The sequence below is a fragment of the Dama dama genome, chromosome 30, assembly GCF_033118175.1.
Source record: "Dama dama isolate Ldn47 chromosome 30, ASM3311817v1, whole genome shotgun sequence".
Classification (NCBI taxonomy): Eukaryota; Metazoa; Chordata; class Mammalia; order Artiodactyla; family Cervidae; genus Dama; species Dama dama.
Window position 1 is genome coordinate 6,493,335 of NC_083710.1, and position 18,867 is coordinate 6,512,201.

Consider the following 18,867-nt stretch of genomic DNA (forward strand, 5'->3'; position numbering starts at 1 on the left):
TTTCTTATTTCTCCTTACTATTCAGATGGTTACATCTTTCCTTTGCTCCCTTGCCTTTTGCTTCTCCTCATTTCTCAGCTATTTGTAAGGCCTACTCAACAATCAGTTTGCCTCTTTGTGAAATCTTGGGGTTGGTCTTGGTCACTGCCTCCTGCACAATGTTTTCCTCCATCCATGGCTCTTTAGGCACTCTCTTAGATCTAATCCCTTGAATTTGTCACTTCCACTGTATAATCATAAAGGATATGATCTATTCCTGAATAGCCGAGTGGTTTTCCCAAATTCTTCAATTTAAGTCTTAGTTTTGTAATGAGTTCTTCATGATCCAAGTTTCTGGTCTTGTTTTTGCTGACTGTATAGAGCTTCTCAATCTTTTGCTACAAAGAACATAATCAATCTGATTTTGCTAGTGACCATCTGGTAATGTCCATGTGTAGAGTGATCTCTTGGGTTGTTGGAAGAGGGTGTCTGCTATGACCAGTGTGTTCTCTTGGCAAAACTCTTGTTAGGCTTTGCCCTGTTTCATTTTGTACTCCAAGGCCAAACTCACCTGTTACTCCAGGTATCTCTTGACTCTCTATTTGCATTCTACTCCCCATAATGAAAAGGACATCTTTTTTTGGTGTCAATTCTAGAAGGTCTTGTGGGTCTTCATAGAACCGTTCAACTTTAGTTTCTTCGGCATTAGTGTTGGGGCACAGATTTCGATTACTGTGATACTGAAAGGTTTGCATCCAACAAAAATTGAGATCATTCTGTTGTTTTTGAGATTGCACCCAAGTACTGCATTTTGGCCTCTTGTGTTGACTATGAAGGCTACTCCATTTCTTTTAAGGGATTCTTGCCCACAGTAGTGGATATAACGGTCATCTGAGTTAAATTCACCCATTCCAGTCCATTTTAGTTCGCTGATGCCTAAAATGTCAATGTTCACTCTTGCCATCTCCTATTTGACCACTTCCAATTTACCTTAATTCATGGACCTAAGATTTCAGGTTCCTGTGCAATACTGTTCTTTACAGCATCAGTACCAAAGTCATAAAGAGAAAAACAAATATTGTATATTAATGCATATACATGAAAACTAGAAAGATGGTACCAATGAACCTATCTTCAGGGCACCAATGGAGACACAGATATAGAGAAAGACTGATGGACACAGTGAGGAAGGTGGGCTTGGGATGAACTAAGAGAGTAGCATAGAAACATATATATTATCATATGTAAAATAGATAGCCAGTGGGAATTTGCTGTATGATGCAGGAAGCTTAAACCCAGTGCTCTGTGACAACCTAGAGAGATGGGGAGAGAAGCAAGGGAGGTTCAAGAGGAAGGGGACATATGTCTACCTATGGCTGATTCATGTTGATATAAGGTGGAAGTTCAGTTCAATCACTCAGTCATGTCTGGCTCTTTGCAACCCCATGGACTACAGCATGCCAGGTCTCCCTGTCCATCCCCAACTCACGGAGCTTACTCAAACTCATGTTCATCAAGTCGGTGACGCCATCCAACTATCTCATTCTCTGTCGTCCCCTTTTCCTCCCGCCTTCAATCTTTACCAGCATCAGGGTCTTTCCCAGTGAGTCAGCTGTTCACATGAGGTGGCCAAGTATTGGAGCTTCAGCTTCAGCATCAGTCCTTCTGTGAATATTCAGGACTGATATCTTTTGAGATTGACTGGTTTGATCTCCTTGAAGTTCAAGGGATTCTCAAGAGTCTTCTCCAATACCAAAGTTCAAAAGCATCAATTCTTCAGTGCTCAGCTTTCTTCATAGCCCAACTCTCACATCCATCCACAACTACTGGAAAAATCATAGCCTTGAGTAGAGGGACCTTTGCTGACAAAGTAATGTTTCTGCTTTTAATATGCTGTCTAGGTTGGTCATAGCTTTTCTTCTGAGGAACAAGTGTCTTTCAATTTTGTGTCTGCAATCACCATCTACAGTGATTTTGGAGCCCAAAAAATAAAGTCAGTCACTGTTTCCATTGTTCCTCCATCTATGTGCCATCAAGTGATAGGACTGGATGCCATGATCTTAGTTTTCTGAATGTTGAGCTTTAAGCCAACTTTTTCACTCTCCTCTTTCACTTTCATCGAGAGACTCTTCAGTTCTTCTTCGCTTTCTGCCGTAAGTGTGGTGTCATCTGCATATCTGAGGTTATTGATATTTCTCCTGGCAATCTTGATGTCAGTTTGTGCTTCATCCAGTACAGTGTTTCTCATGATGTACTCTGCATATAAGTTAAATAAGCAGGGTGACAATATATAGCCTTGACATACTCCTTTCCCTATTTGGAACCAGTCTATTGTTCCATGTCCAGTTCTAACTGTTGTTCAATATCTGACCTGCATACAGATTTCTCAGAAGGCAGGTCAGGTGGTCTGGTATTCCCAACTCTTTAAGAACTTTTCACAGTTTGTGTGATCCACATAGTCAAAGGTTTTGGCATAGTCAATAAAGCAGAAGTAGATGTTTTTCTGAAACTCTCTTGCTTTTTCGATGATCCAACTGATGTTGACAATTTGATCTCTGGTTCCTCTGCCTTTTCCATACCCAGCCTGAACATCTGGAAGTTCACAGTTCACATACTTGGAGAATTTTGAGCACTACTTTACTAGCATGTGAGATGAGTGGAATTGTGTAGCAGTTTGAACATTCTTCTGACATTGCCTTTCTTTGCGGTTGGAATGAAAACTGACATTTTCCAGTCCTGTGGCCACTGCTGAGTTTTCCAAATTTGCTGGCATATTGAGTGCAGCACTTTCACAGCATTATCTTTTAGGATTTGAAATAGCTCAAATGGAATTCCATCACCTCCACTAGCTTTGTTCACAGTGATGAACAAAGGCCCACTTGACTTCACATTCCATAATGTCTGGCTCTAGATGAGTGATCACACCATTGTGGTTATCTGGGTCATGAAGATCTTTTTTGCATAGTTCTTCTATAATCTTGCCACCTCTTCTTAATATCTTGTGCTTCTGTTAGGTCCATACCATTTCTGTCCTTTATTGTGCCCATCTTTGCATGAAATGTTCCTTTGGTATCTCTAATTTTTTTGAAGAGATCTCTAGTCTTTCCCATTCTATTGCTTTTCCTCTATTTTTTTGCATTGATCACTGAGAAATGTTTTCTTATCTCTCCTTGCTATTCTTTGGAATTCTATATTCAAATGGGTATATCTTTCCTTTTCTCCTTTGCCTTTAGCTTCTCTTCTTTTCTCAGCTATTTTTAAGGCCTCCTCAGACAATCATTTTGCCTTTTTGCATTTCTTTTTATTGGGGATTTCTTGATCACTGCCTCCTGTACAATGTCATGAACCTCCATCCATAGTTCTTCAGGCACTCTACCAGATCTAATCCTTTGAATCTATTTGTCACTTCCACTGTATAACTGTAAGGGATTTGATATGGTGGAAACCAATAGAATATTGTAAAGCAATTATCCTCCAATTAAAAATAAATAAACTTAAAAAACAAACAAAAATCTTTTAGGACAAAGTCCTCCTGGTCTGTCTGCAGCCTACCACTTCTGTCTGTAGCCTTCTGTTTCCACCTCTCCCATAACCTTCGAATCATAGGAACCAACGTTCTTGATGCTGCCAAGCCTGACCATTCAGCGTTCCCTACATTTAGGATATCCTTCCCTCAATAGTCCCTCTTTAACCTGTCTATATGCCACCCACTCTAGGAAGCCTCTGCCCATCTCTCATCTTGGTTTGCTGGCCTCTCCACACGATATTCTAGGAAAGAATAAAAATTTGCTTCACTGAGAATAGTGGTTATCAAGTAGGACAGACAACTCTAATGTAAGTTGGAGGGGGTAATTTCCAGCATTAGGATGATCAACGGAAAGTGTGAATTTTGATAAAATTTAAGAATCTGTACAAATATTGGAAATATCTAATTTTTGAATTTGGGGATTTATAAAGGTTACAGGTTATATTCATTGTGAAAATCAAGGGTATGAAATACCATTATAATGTCCATTTCTTTCTCACATTCCACATTCCTCTGTAACATGTTAATAACAACAAAGCAAATACAAAACAGTCCACTATAACAATATCCAATATTAACATATGTTCATAAATATCTGTCCCCTCAGAAATAAGTCTAACACTGATGCTCAGTTTTCAGTGTATTATTCATGTCAAGTATCTTAATTAACTTTAATACCTTTTTCCAAGTGGAATGCTTATATTACTAAATTTTGTTGGTATAGGATGTATTGTGAGAACTGAAGGATAACAGACACACAGATCACAGTTGAATTACTATTCTCACTCTCAACTTCATTATGAGTTAAAAGAGACTCTAGGAGTCAGAAGCAAATAAATGTAGGGAAGTGTTAGTCACTCAGTCGTGTCCGACTCTGCGACCCCATGGACTGCAGCCCACCAGGCTCCTCTGTCCATGAGATTTTCCAGGCAAGGATACTGGAGTGGATTGCCATTTCCTTCTCCAGGGGATCTTCCCAACCCAGGGATCAAACCTGGATCTCCTGCATTGCAGGCAGATTATTTACCAACTGAGCTACAAGGAAAGCCCAAAATGTAGGGAAACAGAAGGATAAAAGGAAATCAACGAAGCTCTGATTGGGATAGTATAAAGGGAAGTTGGGACAAAAATATCTATAAGTCAGAGAGATTTTAAGAAGCAACAGAGGCTCTCCTGCTAACCTTGTAGACACAAACATGTGAACTGCTAGAGATGGGGTCAAGTGGCAAGGACCTGAGGATCTCTAGGAGCTGAAAGCACTATCCAGGAAATATTAAATGAGAAAGCAGTATTAAATGAGAAAGCAATATATGTCAATCCTATATCCACAAGTAAGTGAATTTTGCTAACTACCATGAGCCTGTAAGAGGACCGCAAACCTCAGAGAAGATCACAGGCTCAACTAAAATCTTGATTTCAGTATGTGAGACCTTGATCAGAGATTTCAACTAAGCTACACTTAGACTCCTGAACCATAGAAACTATGAGATAATATATTTGCAATGTTTTAAGCTATTAAACTTTTGGTATTTTGTGAAATAGCATTAGAAAATGAATTCATCATGCTTTAAAAAGGAAGCAAAAAGGAAAAAGGAAATACTGATCTTACATGTGTCTACTTACAAATCATCTACATTCTACATCCAACATTTGTTTTTCAGACAATGCATTATCTTTTCTTTGCACCCTAATGAGAAATTCCATTTTCATGAAATTTGTACATTAAAAATTTATTATAAAAGCATTTTATCTTTCAGCTTAAATTTAATTCAAAATATATCTGAAAGAGAAAATTAACCCTAAAAATAATTTCTCTAAATCTTTGGGATCATATATTAAAATCTTTTAATTCTAGTAAATCTTTATCATATTCCATGCTTAAAAATAAACATTTAACATAATTATATCTCTTCCAGTATTATGTTAATCACTAAAATACATCATACTAAGAAATATACCACAATGTGAGAGCATACTCACTCACTGTGCTCATTTAATCCTAACCCCAATCACACATTTTCATACAGTGTGTTAATATGTAGAGAAAAAAGAGGCTAATTTCAGAATCAAAAAAGTCATATGAAATTACATAATAATGATATTAATAATTTATCCAAAATAACAATCTGTTTTCATAGCTAATCTTGTCAGTTAGTAAACTGGGATAAAGAATTTGATGATATTGTCCATCATACAGATAAAGGGCAAAATAAGCTTCAATGATTTCAGAATGCAACAATTAAAATTTTATTCTGTGCTTTTGTCAAATAGGAAGTTTGTGATTAAATAAATTTACAAAACTCAGAATATATGTTTATATTGTCAGTATATTATACTTTTTTTATATAATTCCAAACAAAGTTTGGTGCTTTAAACAGAAATCTACTTTAAGTTTAGCCTACCTTCCACACTCAAAGTCCCCATTTTAGACTCCAAGAAGTCGAATAACGTGCTTGGCGCTGATGGCCTTGCATTTCCTAGTTCTTCTTCATCTTCAGGTCGTATTCGGCCCCGGCCTTTCCCTTTACCTGAAGACGTGAAGTAAGACACATACAGTATACATGCAAAACAAAAGGGGAATATACACTGAAATATGATCAGCAGACATCTTAAGTAAAACCTCATACACGTATTTCTTTTCATATTTTTCTGTATGACCTATATCCTTTATAGCAAAAATGTTTTTAAATGACTATACTAACTAGCACGTTTAATCTTCTAAATGGCCTATCTGGATATTTGTTCATGTAAATTGTGTTTGAAGGAAATAAATCATTTTTATGATTTTTCTTTAACCACTTTTTTTTAGTTGAAATACAGTTGCTTTACAATGTTGTGGTAATCTCTGCTATACAGCAAATACTTATTTTTTTAAAAGAAGATATGGTTAGGACTTGAAAAATCACATGATATGCTTGACCATACAGTAATTTAAAAATAACACTAAATAAAAGTCATGTTCCTGTTAATTATTAAATGTTTGCAGACTATTTAGTCAGTTATAAAAGTGGCCTAGTTGTAGAAATAGATTAAGTAGAGCCAGTTATTTTATATTTTATTACTCAAGACCTTGTTTTATTAGACCTACTTTATTTTATATAAAGATGAAGACTATGAGACTAAGAATAACCTATATGTCTCTGGTTCCAAAACGGTTGCTACCTCCACTTACCATAAAGCTAAATGAAGTTACAGACTTCACAGCAACAAAACCCAGTTTTTGTCAACAACATACATTTCTCTGAAAAGCAAACAATATTGTCTGGCACATTGATTAAAGAATTATACCTCTCAAAGGTGGACCTGTAACAGGTTTCTGTTTATTGCTGTTAAGAAGTACATTCAGTGCTGCTTCTAAGTTGTTGCCATTATCCATGAGAGCTTGCCTTGATGCTTCTTTACTAAAGCCCATTTCTGTTATATGTCTCAGAGCCTTCTCATCAACCTATAAGCAACAAAGTAAAGTTATGCCAACGGCCAATAAACAAGCAAAGTATAAGTTCTTAAATATATACTGTTTTTTAACCAAAAATTACATCTGATCTTTATGGGAAAATGTGATATTAATATATTATTTGCTTGCTGTTTTTTCATACCAATAGTCAAGAAAAGATCTGTGATATGCAAGGCTGTGCCTTGAGTACTTTCTTTGAACCATTACAAATGCAAAACAAACAAAAAAAGAAACTTTATGATATGTCACTATAAAGCTTTTAAAAAAAACAGGCAGTGAAAACTACCTAATGAAAGCTTGTCATGGTTAATACTTCTCTGTCCTAAGGAAATACAGTTTATATAGCACCTCTCAAAAAATACAAAGTATAAAAAGAAGCTAACAAAATGGTACCATCTCAGTAGCTTGGTTTTTTTCCCTACTCTCTATTGTTTCAATATTCTGCTTTATATTTATAAGCAATACTATCTATGAAGCTTTGACAGCCTACACCTCAAATTTTAAAAATCTACTTTACAAATGTCAGAATCCCATATCTTGAAAAATCTGGACCTGAGTAGAATTAAAGGACTGTTTAAGTAACATAAACATATCCCATGAAGACATTTATCAAACCATAACCAGCTGAGAAATACACAACTAACTTTTGTACTTTTATGAGTTGAGATGGATAGGCTTTAAGATAGTATTTAAGACAGCATGCATGTTGCTGACATCTACACTCATACCCACGTAGGCATTGATAAAAGCACAGGACTTTAAAAAAAAAACAACAAAACCCTGTTTTTAAAACTCTGACTTCTTTAAAAACTCTGATTTTGTGAATTCAAAACACAAAATCCTTTTTAAACATAGTAATAGCTATTAATAGGTCAGAGTTACATATAAGAGAAATTTTACATCCCTGCTGTAGATATCCTAAAGTAAATGTAAAAAGGCCTGGACATTAAAACTATAATCCACCCTTCTTATTCAAAACTTATCTAAATGTGAAAAAAAAAATCCTTCCAAAGGCTTTCCCTCTCCCAATTATTTCACAAGTAAATATCTAATTAAGAATACTGTCTCTTATATAGAATTTAACCAAAAAACACTCTTAAGAATCAATTCATATCCAACCTTGGTATAACTTATTCTACCTTTCTTGTTAACCTGAATTGCAGTTAACCAAATTCTCATTCAAGGTGCTGGCAGGTCCATGCTCTGACAGCTTTAGGAAAAAACCTTCCTTGTCTCTTCTAGTTTGTGTTGTTTACTGGCAATCTTTGGCTTTCATTAGTTTATAGATGCATCATTCCAGTCACACAGCCATCTTCTCACTGTGCGTCTTCATGCCAACTTTTCTCTGTGTCTAAATCTCCCCTCTTTACAGGTTAAATTAGTGTCATCTTGGCTTAGGGCCCATCCTAACGACCTCTTTTTAACTTGATATCTCTGTAAAGATTCTATTTCCAAAGAAAAGCAGTCACATTTTAAGGTACTGGTGCTCAAGACTTCAATCTATCTTGTTAGGTGTTAGGTTGGGTTGGGATGATGGATGGGACACAATTCAACCTATAAAATCATTTATCGTCAAAAATATTTTAAAGAAACTATCCACTGACATCCCAATCAAGTCTTTTTTTCAGTTGCTGAAAATAAAGAGCTGAAAACCATACAACAGGCAAAAGCACTAGGTACCTGGTCATCAGAATTTCAAACTGTCCTTTTGATTAGTCTCCTTCATTCTTAAATGACAGTTTTTATGAATAGAATTATAGATGAAGAGTTTTCCTCTCAGTACATTCAATGTATCACCCCACTGCTTCCTTGCCTTCATAGTTTTTAATGAAAAATTGGCCATTTATTGAGGATCCCTTCTATTTGATGAGTTACTTCTCTCTCATCACTTTCAAGATATCCTGTCTCTACCTTTCAACAACTAGATTATGTGTCTTGGTATGTCTCTGCATTTAGCCTATAGGAGACCATTGAGCTTCTCAGATTTGTAGATGTCATCAAATTTGGTAATGGGGGGGGCATTAGTTCTTCAAATATTTTTTCTATCCCTTTTTCTTTTCAACTGAGACTCCTGTAATGTATATACTGGTATATTTCATGGTGCCTCATTGATCCCGTAGGCTCTATTTTTCTTCATTCTTCCCTCTTTCTCATCTTAGACTGGGTAATTTCAATTGCCCTCTATTAAAGCTCAGTAATTCTTTCTTCTGCTTGCTCTTGTCTGATGCTGAACCTAAGAAAAATTTTTATTTCCACTACTGTACTTTCTAGTTCAAGAAATCCTATTTTCTTTTTTTATAATTTACCTTTATTGATATATCCTCATATATCGTCCATATATTGTTCTCTTGATTTCTTTTAGCTCTTTGCCAATGGTTCCCTTCAGACCTGTATTTCTAAGACAGTTAATTTAAGGTCTTTTTTTTTTTTATTAAGTTCAATGCCTGGGTTTCTTCAGGGATAGTTTCTTTCAATTTCTTTCTTTTTCCTATGAATGGGTCATACTTTCTGTTTTTTAGTATGCTCTATAATTTTCTGCTGAGAACTGAAAATTCTGAATACTGTACTGGTGGCAATTTTGGAAATCAAATTCTCCCTCCTCCTCAGAGATTGGTGGTGTTACTTGATGAAGACTGCAGTTTTAAGTTTGTTTAGTAACTGTTCCAAACCTTTTTGGTAAGGATTATATTCTTTGTGATCTGTGATCACTGGAGTCTTTGTTCCATTATCTCCGTAATCAGCCAGTGACCAGCCTCTTTCTTCATCCATCACCACTCTGTATGCTGCAAGAGTTTGACTTGACTCCAAAGTTGTAAAATAGTTGTTTCAGACGTTTGTCAGCTTAATAGCTGTTTTGGTGGAGGAGACAATTCCTGGAACTTTCCATTTTGCCATCTTTGTGATATCACTCCCTTCTTATGCTTTTAATCTTCAAAACAATCCCAAACTGTTGGTCTTTAGTGTTCTATGGCAAGACATTCCCAGAAAACGGTTCTCAATGCACTTAAGTTAAAGCACTTCTTGAGTAAGAGACAGTGTCTTTTTCAACTTGCTATATCCACTCGAACCTGAAAACTGACTTTTTCTTACAATGAGATGGTCATGTATTCAAGGAAGCAATAGTCTACCTCTGTTATAAACCCATTCTCCTTAGCTAGTGATTGATTTAGGAATGGACACATAACCTAGTTCTAGTCAATGAATCATAGATGGAATTTACCAGAGATTTCCAAAATTATTTTCTTATCTGATAAAACACCCACACACAGAGAAATGTCCCCTTTCATTCCTGCCTTTGAACTTTCTTCATGAAGATTAACACACAGAGAATCCTATAACCCAGAGAAGAAAGCCAAGAAACCAGAGTGATGCGTACCAGAGTTCCAACATTGTTATATAGCTTAATTTGCCAATCTTTACAACCATCCAGCTCCAGATTTCTTGTTATATGAGATGACAAACCCTCTTATTTAAGCTAATCTTAGAACTCTCTAGACAAAATCACCCAAAGTCATTCAAGATCAAAAGGTAGAGGAAAATGAATTCCTGTCAGTTCCCTTATATCTGAAGACACTGTGGCATACCCAGCAACATCTGACTTCCCATTTATCTTAAAAATCTAGTAATATTTTGCAATTGAGTCTATAATATTCATCTACTGTTTCAATATTTTCCGCAAATAACAAAACAAAATGACTTCAGACAAAATCTGAGAAAAGATGTGGGAAAGGAGAGGAAAGGACAGATAACTATGTTTTTGATGCATCATCTTTTAGAAAATAATTTCCATTGAATGTTTTTTGTGTAATTTGATGACTTTTTATCAGTCCATTCCAAAAGACATCATTCACACATTAGAAAGTTAAGTAAATTTTACTTAAGTAAATTATTTTTCAACTAATGCAAATTTTCCATGAATTAAATGGAATCCTTAATGAAAGTCTTCTTAGACTTGTGACACTGTCTATAATATACTCAAAAAGTTAGTGGTGGTTCTGAGAATTTAAAAACAACACTATTGAAGAAAAAAAGATGCAAACTTTGTGGTTGGTTCTTCAGTCTTACCAGTTCTCTATAGACACCTTCATGTTTTCCCTCTGATTTGTTTGCCTTTTCTTTCTGTAAAATTTCTCTATTTCGGTTACCAGCAGCACTCATGTTGAGATTACTTCTAGCACCACCACCGCCGCCTCCAAATGTCTTGGTCTTCAGATAAGAAAAAGACAAAAGAAATATAAATAAACAGAATTTTAAAAAGCTTTAAAGTCTAAGTTATGACTAAAAACATCTAGCAAAACTGAAGTACTTGTTTCCTAATTATGTTTAACAGGAAAAAAGTGAAATGCTAACTAATTCTTTCTAAACATCTACTAGTCATAACCTCCTCTTTCCACAAGTCCAGGTGAGGGAATTAAAAAAATTATATGATTATAATTTTTATATCTTCAAAGAAAATCATTATAATAAACTTAAGTAGACAGCAATATAGAAAATAATACAAGTATTATGGAGATGAGATGTCAAAAATTATTCCAGTAAAATTCTTGACTGATATAATGATACACATGTTACAAGTCCAGCTACATGTCAAGGCTTTCTTTAGCAAGGCACCAAACCTATTTAGGAATCAGTTACATTACACCCATGATCCAGTAACAGGAATAATATTCTATATTCTATAATCGAAGAATGTAAACAAATAATACAAATTTTAATACTGGATTAAAAGTCTAATTACTGATTTATTATCTATATTAATGCTGTATCTTGGGGGCTTCCCAGATGACACAAGTGATAAAGAATCAGCTTGCCAGTGCAGGAGAGGCAGGGACAACCCCTGGGTCGGGAAGACCACCTGGAGGAGGAAACAGCAACCCACTCCAGTATTTCTTGCCTGGGAAATCCCATGGACAGAGGAGCCTGGCAGGCCACAGTTCATGGGGTCACAAAGAGCCAGACATGACTGAGCATGCATACACTGCGCCATGCTACACCTTATCAACCATGTATAAAACTTGTAGTCCTAGTTCTTATTTTGTCTGACTTATTTGAATATTTCTTTATGTAATGAAATCTGATCTCATTTCTGTTTTATCAAAACCACTGTGGAAACATTAGAACACTGGTTTAGAAAGATACAAATTCATGATTGAAAAGCACCTCACGGTTGTTATTTGTACAATATCAAATTATGCTTCTGGTTATATAATATCTTTATAGTTTTCTAAAAAACCTAATAAAAGCAGAAGCCAACACTTGATTATTATTAGGATAACTAGTAATAGTCTTAAAGTGTCTTACAATGACTACAATAAGAAAACATTTCAGATATACATTTAAATAAGACTGAGAAATTAATTTGAATCATATGAAAATATAAAGAAACAGAACCTGAAAAACAGAAAAATGATGTAATATGATCATCAATGGACAACACGTTAAATATCTCTATAAGGTAGTTGATACATCACAATATTTAAATTTAACTCAAATCAAAATTAAAACCACATCTTCAGAGATTCATTATTGGATTCATTCAAATTTTGTTACCTGCAATCCAGCAAAAAAAAAAAAAAAAAACATTTGAAATGTCTTGATAGTCATTATTGATGCAACCATAAGGAAAAATATGAGTTTATATTAATGTGATACAAAGTTTATCAGACTGAGAAACAATGTAGTATATGTAAGAATAGAGGCTTCAGTTCAGTTCAGTTGCTCAGTTGTGTCCGACTCTTTGCAACCCCATGGACTGCAGGACACCAGGCTTCCACGTCCATCATTAACCCCCAAAGCTTGCTCAAACTCATGTCCATTGAGTCGGTAATGCCATCCAACCATCTCATCCTCTGTCGCCCCTTCTCCTCCTGCCTTCAATCTTTCCCAGCATCAGGGTCTTTTCCAATGAGTCAGGTCGTTGCATCAGGTGGCCAAAGTACTGGAGTTTCAGCTTCAGCATCAGTCCTTCCAATGAACATCCAGGACTGATTTCCTTTAGGATGGACTAGTTGGACCTCCAAGGGACTCTCAAGAGTCTTCTCCAACACCACAGTTCAAAAGCATCAATTCTTCGGCACTCAGCTTTCTTTATAGTCCAACTCTCACATCCATACATGACTAATGGAAAAACCATAGTGCTGACTAGATGGACCTTTGTCGGCAAAGTAATGCCTCTGCTTTTAACATGCTGTCTAGGTTGGTCATAGCTTTTCTTCCAGGGAGCAAGCGTCTTTTACTTTCATGGCTGCAGTCACCATCTGCAGTGATTTTGGAGCCCCCCCAAAATAAAGACTCTCACTGTTTCCCCCATCCATTTGCCATGAAGTGATGGGACCAGATGCCATGATCTTCGTTTTTTGAATATTGAATTTTAAGCCAACTTTTTCACTCTCCTCTTTCACTTTCATTAAGAGGCTCTTCAGTTGCTCTTCACTTTCTGCCATAAGGGTGGTGTCATCTGCATATCTGAAGTTACTGATATTTCTCCCAGCAATCTTGATTCCAGCTTGTGCTTCATCCAGCCTGGCATTTTGCTTGATGTACTCTGCATATAAGTTAAATAAGCAGGGTGACAATATATAGCCTTAACGTACTCCTTTCCCAATTTGGAAGCAGTCCATTGTTCCATGTCCGGTTCTAACTGTTGCTTCTTGACCTGCATACAGGTTTCTCAAAAGGCAGGGAAGGTGGTCTGATATTCTATCTCTTTCAGAATTTTCAGCAGTTTGTTGTGATCTAGAGTCATAGGCTTTGGTGTAATCAATAAAGCAGAAGTAGATGTTTTTCTGTAATTGTCTTGCTTTTTCTATGATCTAGAGGATGTTGGTAATTTGATCTCTGGTTCCTCTGCCTTTTTAAAATCCATCTTGAACATCTGGAAGTTCACAGTTCACGTACTGTTGAAGCCTGGCTTGGAGAATTTTGAGCATTACTTTGCTAGCGTGTGAGATGAGTGCAATTGTGCAGAAGTTTGAACATTCTTTGGCATTGCCCTTCTTTGGGATTGGAATGAAAACTGACCTTTTCCAGTCCTGTGGCCACTGCTGAGTTTTCCAAATTTGCTGGCATGTTGAATGCAGCACTTTCACAACATTATCTTTTAGGATTTGAAATAGCTCAAATGGAATTCCATCGCCTCCACTAGCTTGTTCGTAGTGATGCTTCCTAAGGCCCACTTGACTTCATATTCCAGGATGTCTGGCTCTAGGTGAGTGATCACACCATCGTGGTTATCTGGGTCATGAAGATCTTTTTTGTATTCTTCTTTGTACTCTTGCCACCTCTTCTTAATATCTTCTGCTTCTGTTAGGTCCATACCATTTCTGTCTTTTATCTGCCCATCTTTGAATGAAATGTTCCCTTGGTATCTCTAATTTTCTTGAAGAGACCTCTAGTCTTTCCCATTCTATTGTTTTCCTCTATTTAAATCTCTGCTGAGCCACTTCCTAGTTCCAGCCCTCAGGCAAGTCACTTAACTTCTACTTTCCATAAGCTCTGGGTTTCTCATCCTTAAAACAGGAATAAGAGAATTTCCTGCTGGTCCAGTGGTTAAGTCTCCACGCTTCCACTCCACAAAGTACAGATCTGATTCCTTGTCAGGAACTAAGATCCCACATGTCACACTGCACTGTCAACAAAAAACCTACCTCATTGGGATAATGGGAGGGTTAAATAACATCATCACATCAAGTAATGAATTCAGTAACTGGCACATGGTAAACACTCATAACAGAAAGATGGCAACATTACTGTTTTAATATAATAGAACAGAGTTACCTGAAAAGTCTGAAGCCTGACCTGTTCCAAATTAAATGTATTTCCAGAATTTAAATTCTGTAACTCCAAAAGTGCCTTTTCTTTTGGTGCCAGTGAAATAGTTCCATCTTCTGGAGACATTTCTTTATTATTTTCTTTCCATTTTATGGATTAAGGAACAAGATAAACAGCATTTTCAGAACTGCTTTTCATTGCTGTAAAATAGTTGTTCCTTACTAAACATACAAATATCTAAAGACATCACAACATAAACATTACCCATAAGGTAACTGATGTGAATCAGGCATCTGTGAGACCATCATGACCATGAAACCTAAGTGGGCCTTCATGAGGCCTAGCAATCGTAGTACATTCTCCTAGGCCATTCACTTCCCAATCTTCCCAACCACTATTTCACATGTCTCCTAGCTCCTCAAACATCTTCTCCCTCATTGTGACTGTATGACCATGCTTACTACCTCACTGGAAAAACTAAAATAATCATTAAAGAACTTACATAGATTTTTACCACATCAACCCACTCACCGATATCTGTACATCTATAGTTTATCTTACCACCATCTATACAGAATGTGAAGAGAATGAATGACTTCCCTAACTCTACATTAATTTTCAAGCCACATCTTACATAATGTTTAACGGACCTTGATAAATTCAATACATCACACTCCATGATATGATTTCTGTATTCTCTTGTTTAATTCCTATCTTACTGGTCACACCTTGGCTGGTTCAACTTCTTTCATTCAACTGGTAAGGTTAAAATGCTAAAGGGTTTATTCCTTATCCTCTTCCCTTCCCTTCAGCTCCCATTCCCTTGAGGATCACATGTGACCTCATGATTTTAAATATCATTCATATGCATTTCACTCTCAAATGCATACATCCATCCCAAACCTCACCCTTTACCTTACTGTCTCACTGCCTATTAGACATTACCAGGTGGATGCCTGAAAGGCACCTCAGTGTTAACACGTTCAAAACAGAACACCCTGTTCAAACCCTGTCATTTCCAATTCAAAGTAAGCAACTTTAACCTGCTAATTTTTCAGTGCAAAATCCTTGAAGTCTTTTGTAACACCTCTTCGAGCAAGCTCTGTATTTAATCTCTCAGAAACTCTGATGGTTGTATTTTTCAAAATAGCTGAATCTGAACAGTTCACGCTACCTATTACAGCTGCCATCACTACCAAAACTTTTTCTCCCCCTGGACTATTTCAATAATTCCCTAACTTGTATGATTCCCATCTTCCCTTTCTGAACACAACAGCCAGAATTAGGCTTTCTAAATGTAGGTCAGCTGATGTATTGATGTGCTGACAACCCTCCAAAGGCTCCTCATTTCCTTCTGACTGTCTTTAAGATGGCTTACAGGGCCCTACATAAGCTAACCTCCATTATCACTCCTGATTTTATATTCTAGAACTTGTCCCTCTGTCTTCTCTGCTTCTACTGGTCACAGTGCTATTCCTTCAACATAAACTCCTGCTTTAGAGCCTTTGCAGCGGCTTTTCCTTCTCCCTGGAACACTCTTCTCAGATAACCATGTCACTAATTCTTACCGCCTTCAATTTTTGACACAAATTTCACCATCTTGAAGCCTTATCAAATTTCTCTATTTAAGGCTGAAATTTGCAATTTACTTATTTAGTATGTTTCTATTATTTATTGTCCTTACTAGAATATAAACTATATAAGAATTTCAAAGAATTCTCAATTTCTGACCATCCTATTTTATTTTTATCTTTTTTATTTCCACACACCAGTAATTTATTTTAAATTTGAATAATTTCTAATTCCACAAACAAAACTACTGAAGAACAGCAATATTTTGCTTGAATTCTTTCTTCTGTACACTCAGTGATCCAAAACACCATAATATCCAACATACACAAACCTCAGGGAAGGGTTAGTAAATACACACAGATTGGAATCACAGTGCTCTGCTCCTGAATGGAATGGTCCCACAGAAAAAGCACTGGATACAGCACAACATGAGGGCGCCTGTTACATATGAAGTGAGCAGAAACATACTAGTGTCTTCTATATGCATCATGAGGAAACCTGCATAGGTTAGAGGGCCTTTTATGCTCACTTAAAAGTCAGCCAAGTTGTCTGTAATGCATTTTTCAAACAATTTGGACAGCACTGCGATCCCATGTAGTACATGCTCATTTGTGTTGTCTTTGTTGACACTGAAAATCTTGCATGGTCACATACGAGTGTTTTGGCTTCAGCTTTTCTTTGAATAAAAGAGATTTAAATGCACTTAAACAATACATATTGCAAGTTGTTCACATACACTAAATTTAGGAGATTCGATTAATTAGAGTTTTTTTTTCTTTAAACACTACAGACTGCAAATCAGGTTCTTCACAACAGATTGAGTATTAAGTAGTTCTTCAAGGAATGAGGTAGGAAGAAGAAAAGCCCAAGTGAATAAAACATTGAAACTATTCCCCGTTGAAAATAAATTCTACAATGATGCAGAATGTGAAATAAGCTTTTAACATAAGTGATCTGAGTTTATAGTTAGAAACAAAAAGTAGTCCTTCATGAAATAAAGGTTAAGACCTGTTTTTCCTGTTATAAACTGAGAAGTGGGTAGAGACGACGTTTCGGTATGAAAACAGGTGACTACAGATCAGCTCTCCATCTCACATGCCGTACCCAAAGCCAGGCTGTGGCTGCCCGTAGGGTGGTGCAGAGTAACCACAAGCGAAAGTTGCCTGTGGAGGGATTGCAACACTGCGTCCTGCTGTCAGCATCAACTGGGGCTGACCATAAACAATAGGTTGCGTTGCTGTAGCTTGTTCCTCCTTTTCTCAGTGATTCTGAAGCATCTAACTCTTTGTCAAGTATTCCTTCATGACTTGGATGAAATACAGCATGGCAAAAGCCATAATATTGTGCCTCCATGCAATTTCCAGGATAACATCTGGCCTTAAAAGATCAAAACCAGCAAAGAGACACACTCCAGAGCACTCTCTTTTTCTTCCTGCAAAACCCACTGTAGGAGCTCTTCAGCCAATTCAGTATCTTCAGATTCAGAGGCATACTGCATTGTGTCCGTGTACAGGCTATCTTTCTCACACAGCTCCACACTGTTTCCAGCGATTATTGCCTTTGAAGAGGTAAGCAGCGATCCTTCTGAACTCAGTGACTTCATGCTTTTCCAGATGCTAACCCTCTCCTCTCCTCTCCCCATGCTCACAAGTCTCTGTCTGCTTTTCCATTACTGCCCTGTAAATAAATTCTTCAGTACCATTTTTCTAGAAGCCATTTATATGTGTTAGAATACAATATTTATCTTTCTCTTTCTGACCTACTTCACTCTGTATTATAGGCTCTAGATTCATCCACCTCATCAGAACTGACTCAAATCTGTTCCTTTTGATGGCTGAGTAATATTCCACTGTGGATATGTACCAAAACTTCTTTATCCATTCATCTGTTGATGGACATCCAGGTTGCTTCCATTTTCCAGCTATTGTAAATAGTGCTTCAATGAACAATGGGATACATTTGTCCTTTTCAATTTTGGTTTCCTCAGGGTATATGCCTAGGAGTAGGATTGCTGGATCATATGGTGGTTTTATTCCTAGTTTTTAAAGGAATATCCATACCATCTTCCATAGTGGCTATATCAATTTACAGTCCCACCAGCAGTGCAAGAGGGCTCCCTTTTCTCCACACCCTCTCTAGCAGTTATTGTTTGTAGACTTTTTGATGATGGTGATTCTGGCTGGTGAGAGGTAGTTTGATTTGCATTTCTCTAATGAGTGATGCTGAGCATCTTTTCATGTGTTTGTTAGCCATCTGTATGTCTTCCTTGGAAAAATGTCTGTTTAGGTCTTTTCCCCACTTTTTGATTGGCTTGTTTTTCTTCTATTGAGTTGTATGAGCTGCTTGTATATCTTTGAAATTAATCCTTTGTCAGTTGTTTCAGTTGCTATTATTTTCTCCCATTCTGAGGGTTGTCTTTTCACCTGGCTTATAGTTTCCTTTGCTGTGCAAAAGCTTTTAAGTTTAATCAGGTCCCACTTGTATACTTTTGTTTTTACTTCCATTATTCTAGGGAAGTGGGTCATAGAGGATCTTGTTTTGATTTATGTCATCAAGTGTTCTGCCT

The 18,867-nt window shown here is 36.6% G+C and overlaps 1 protein-coding gene across 1 annotated transcript in view; it reads right to left on the bottom strand.

Annotated features, from left to right (window-relative positions):
• Positions 1 to 18,867, bottom strand: part of TDRD3 (tudor domain containing 3) — a 200,039-nt gene that overhangs the window by 67,840 nt on the left and 113,332 nt on the right. Inside the window, exons 8-10 of the mRNA XM_061133546.1 lie at positions 11,025 to 11,165; positions 6,794 to 6,950; positions 5,908 to 6,033 (exon numbers count right to left, since the gene is read on the bottom strand). Coding sequence (XP_060989529.1) covers positions 5,908 to 6,033; positions 6,794 to 6,950; positions 11,025 to 11,165 — 424 coding nt within the window. The remainder of the gene's footprint in view (positions 1 to 5,907; positions 6,034 to 6,793; positions 6,951 to 11,024; positions 11,166 to 18,867) is intronic.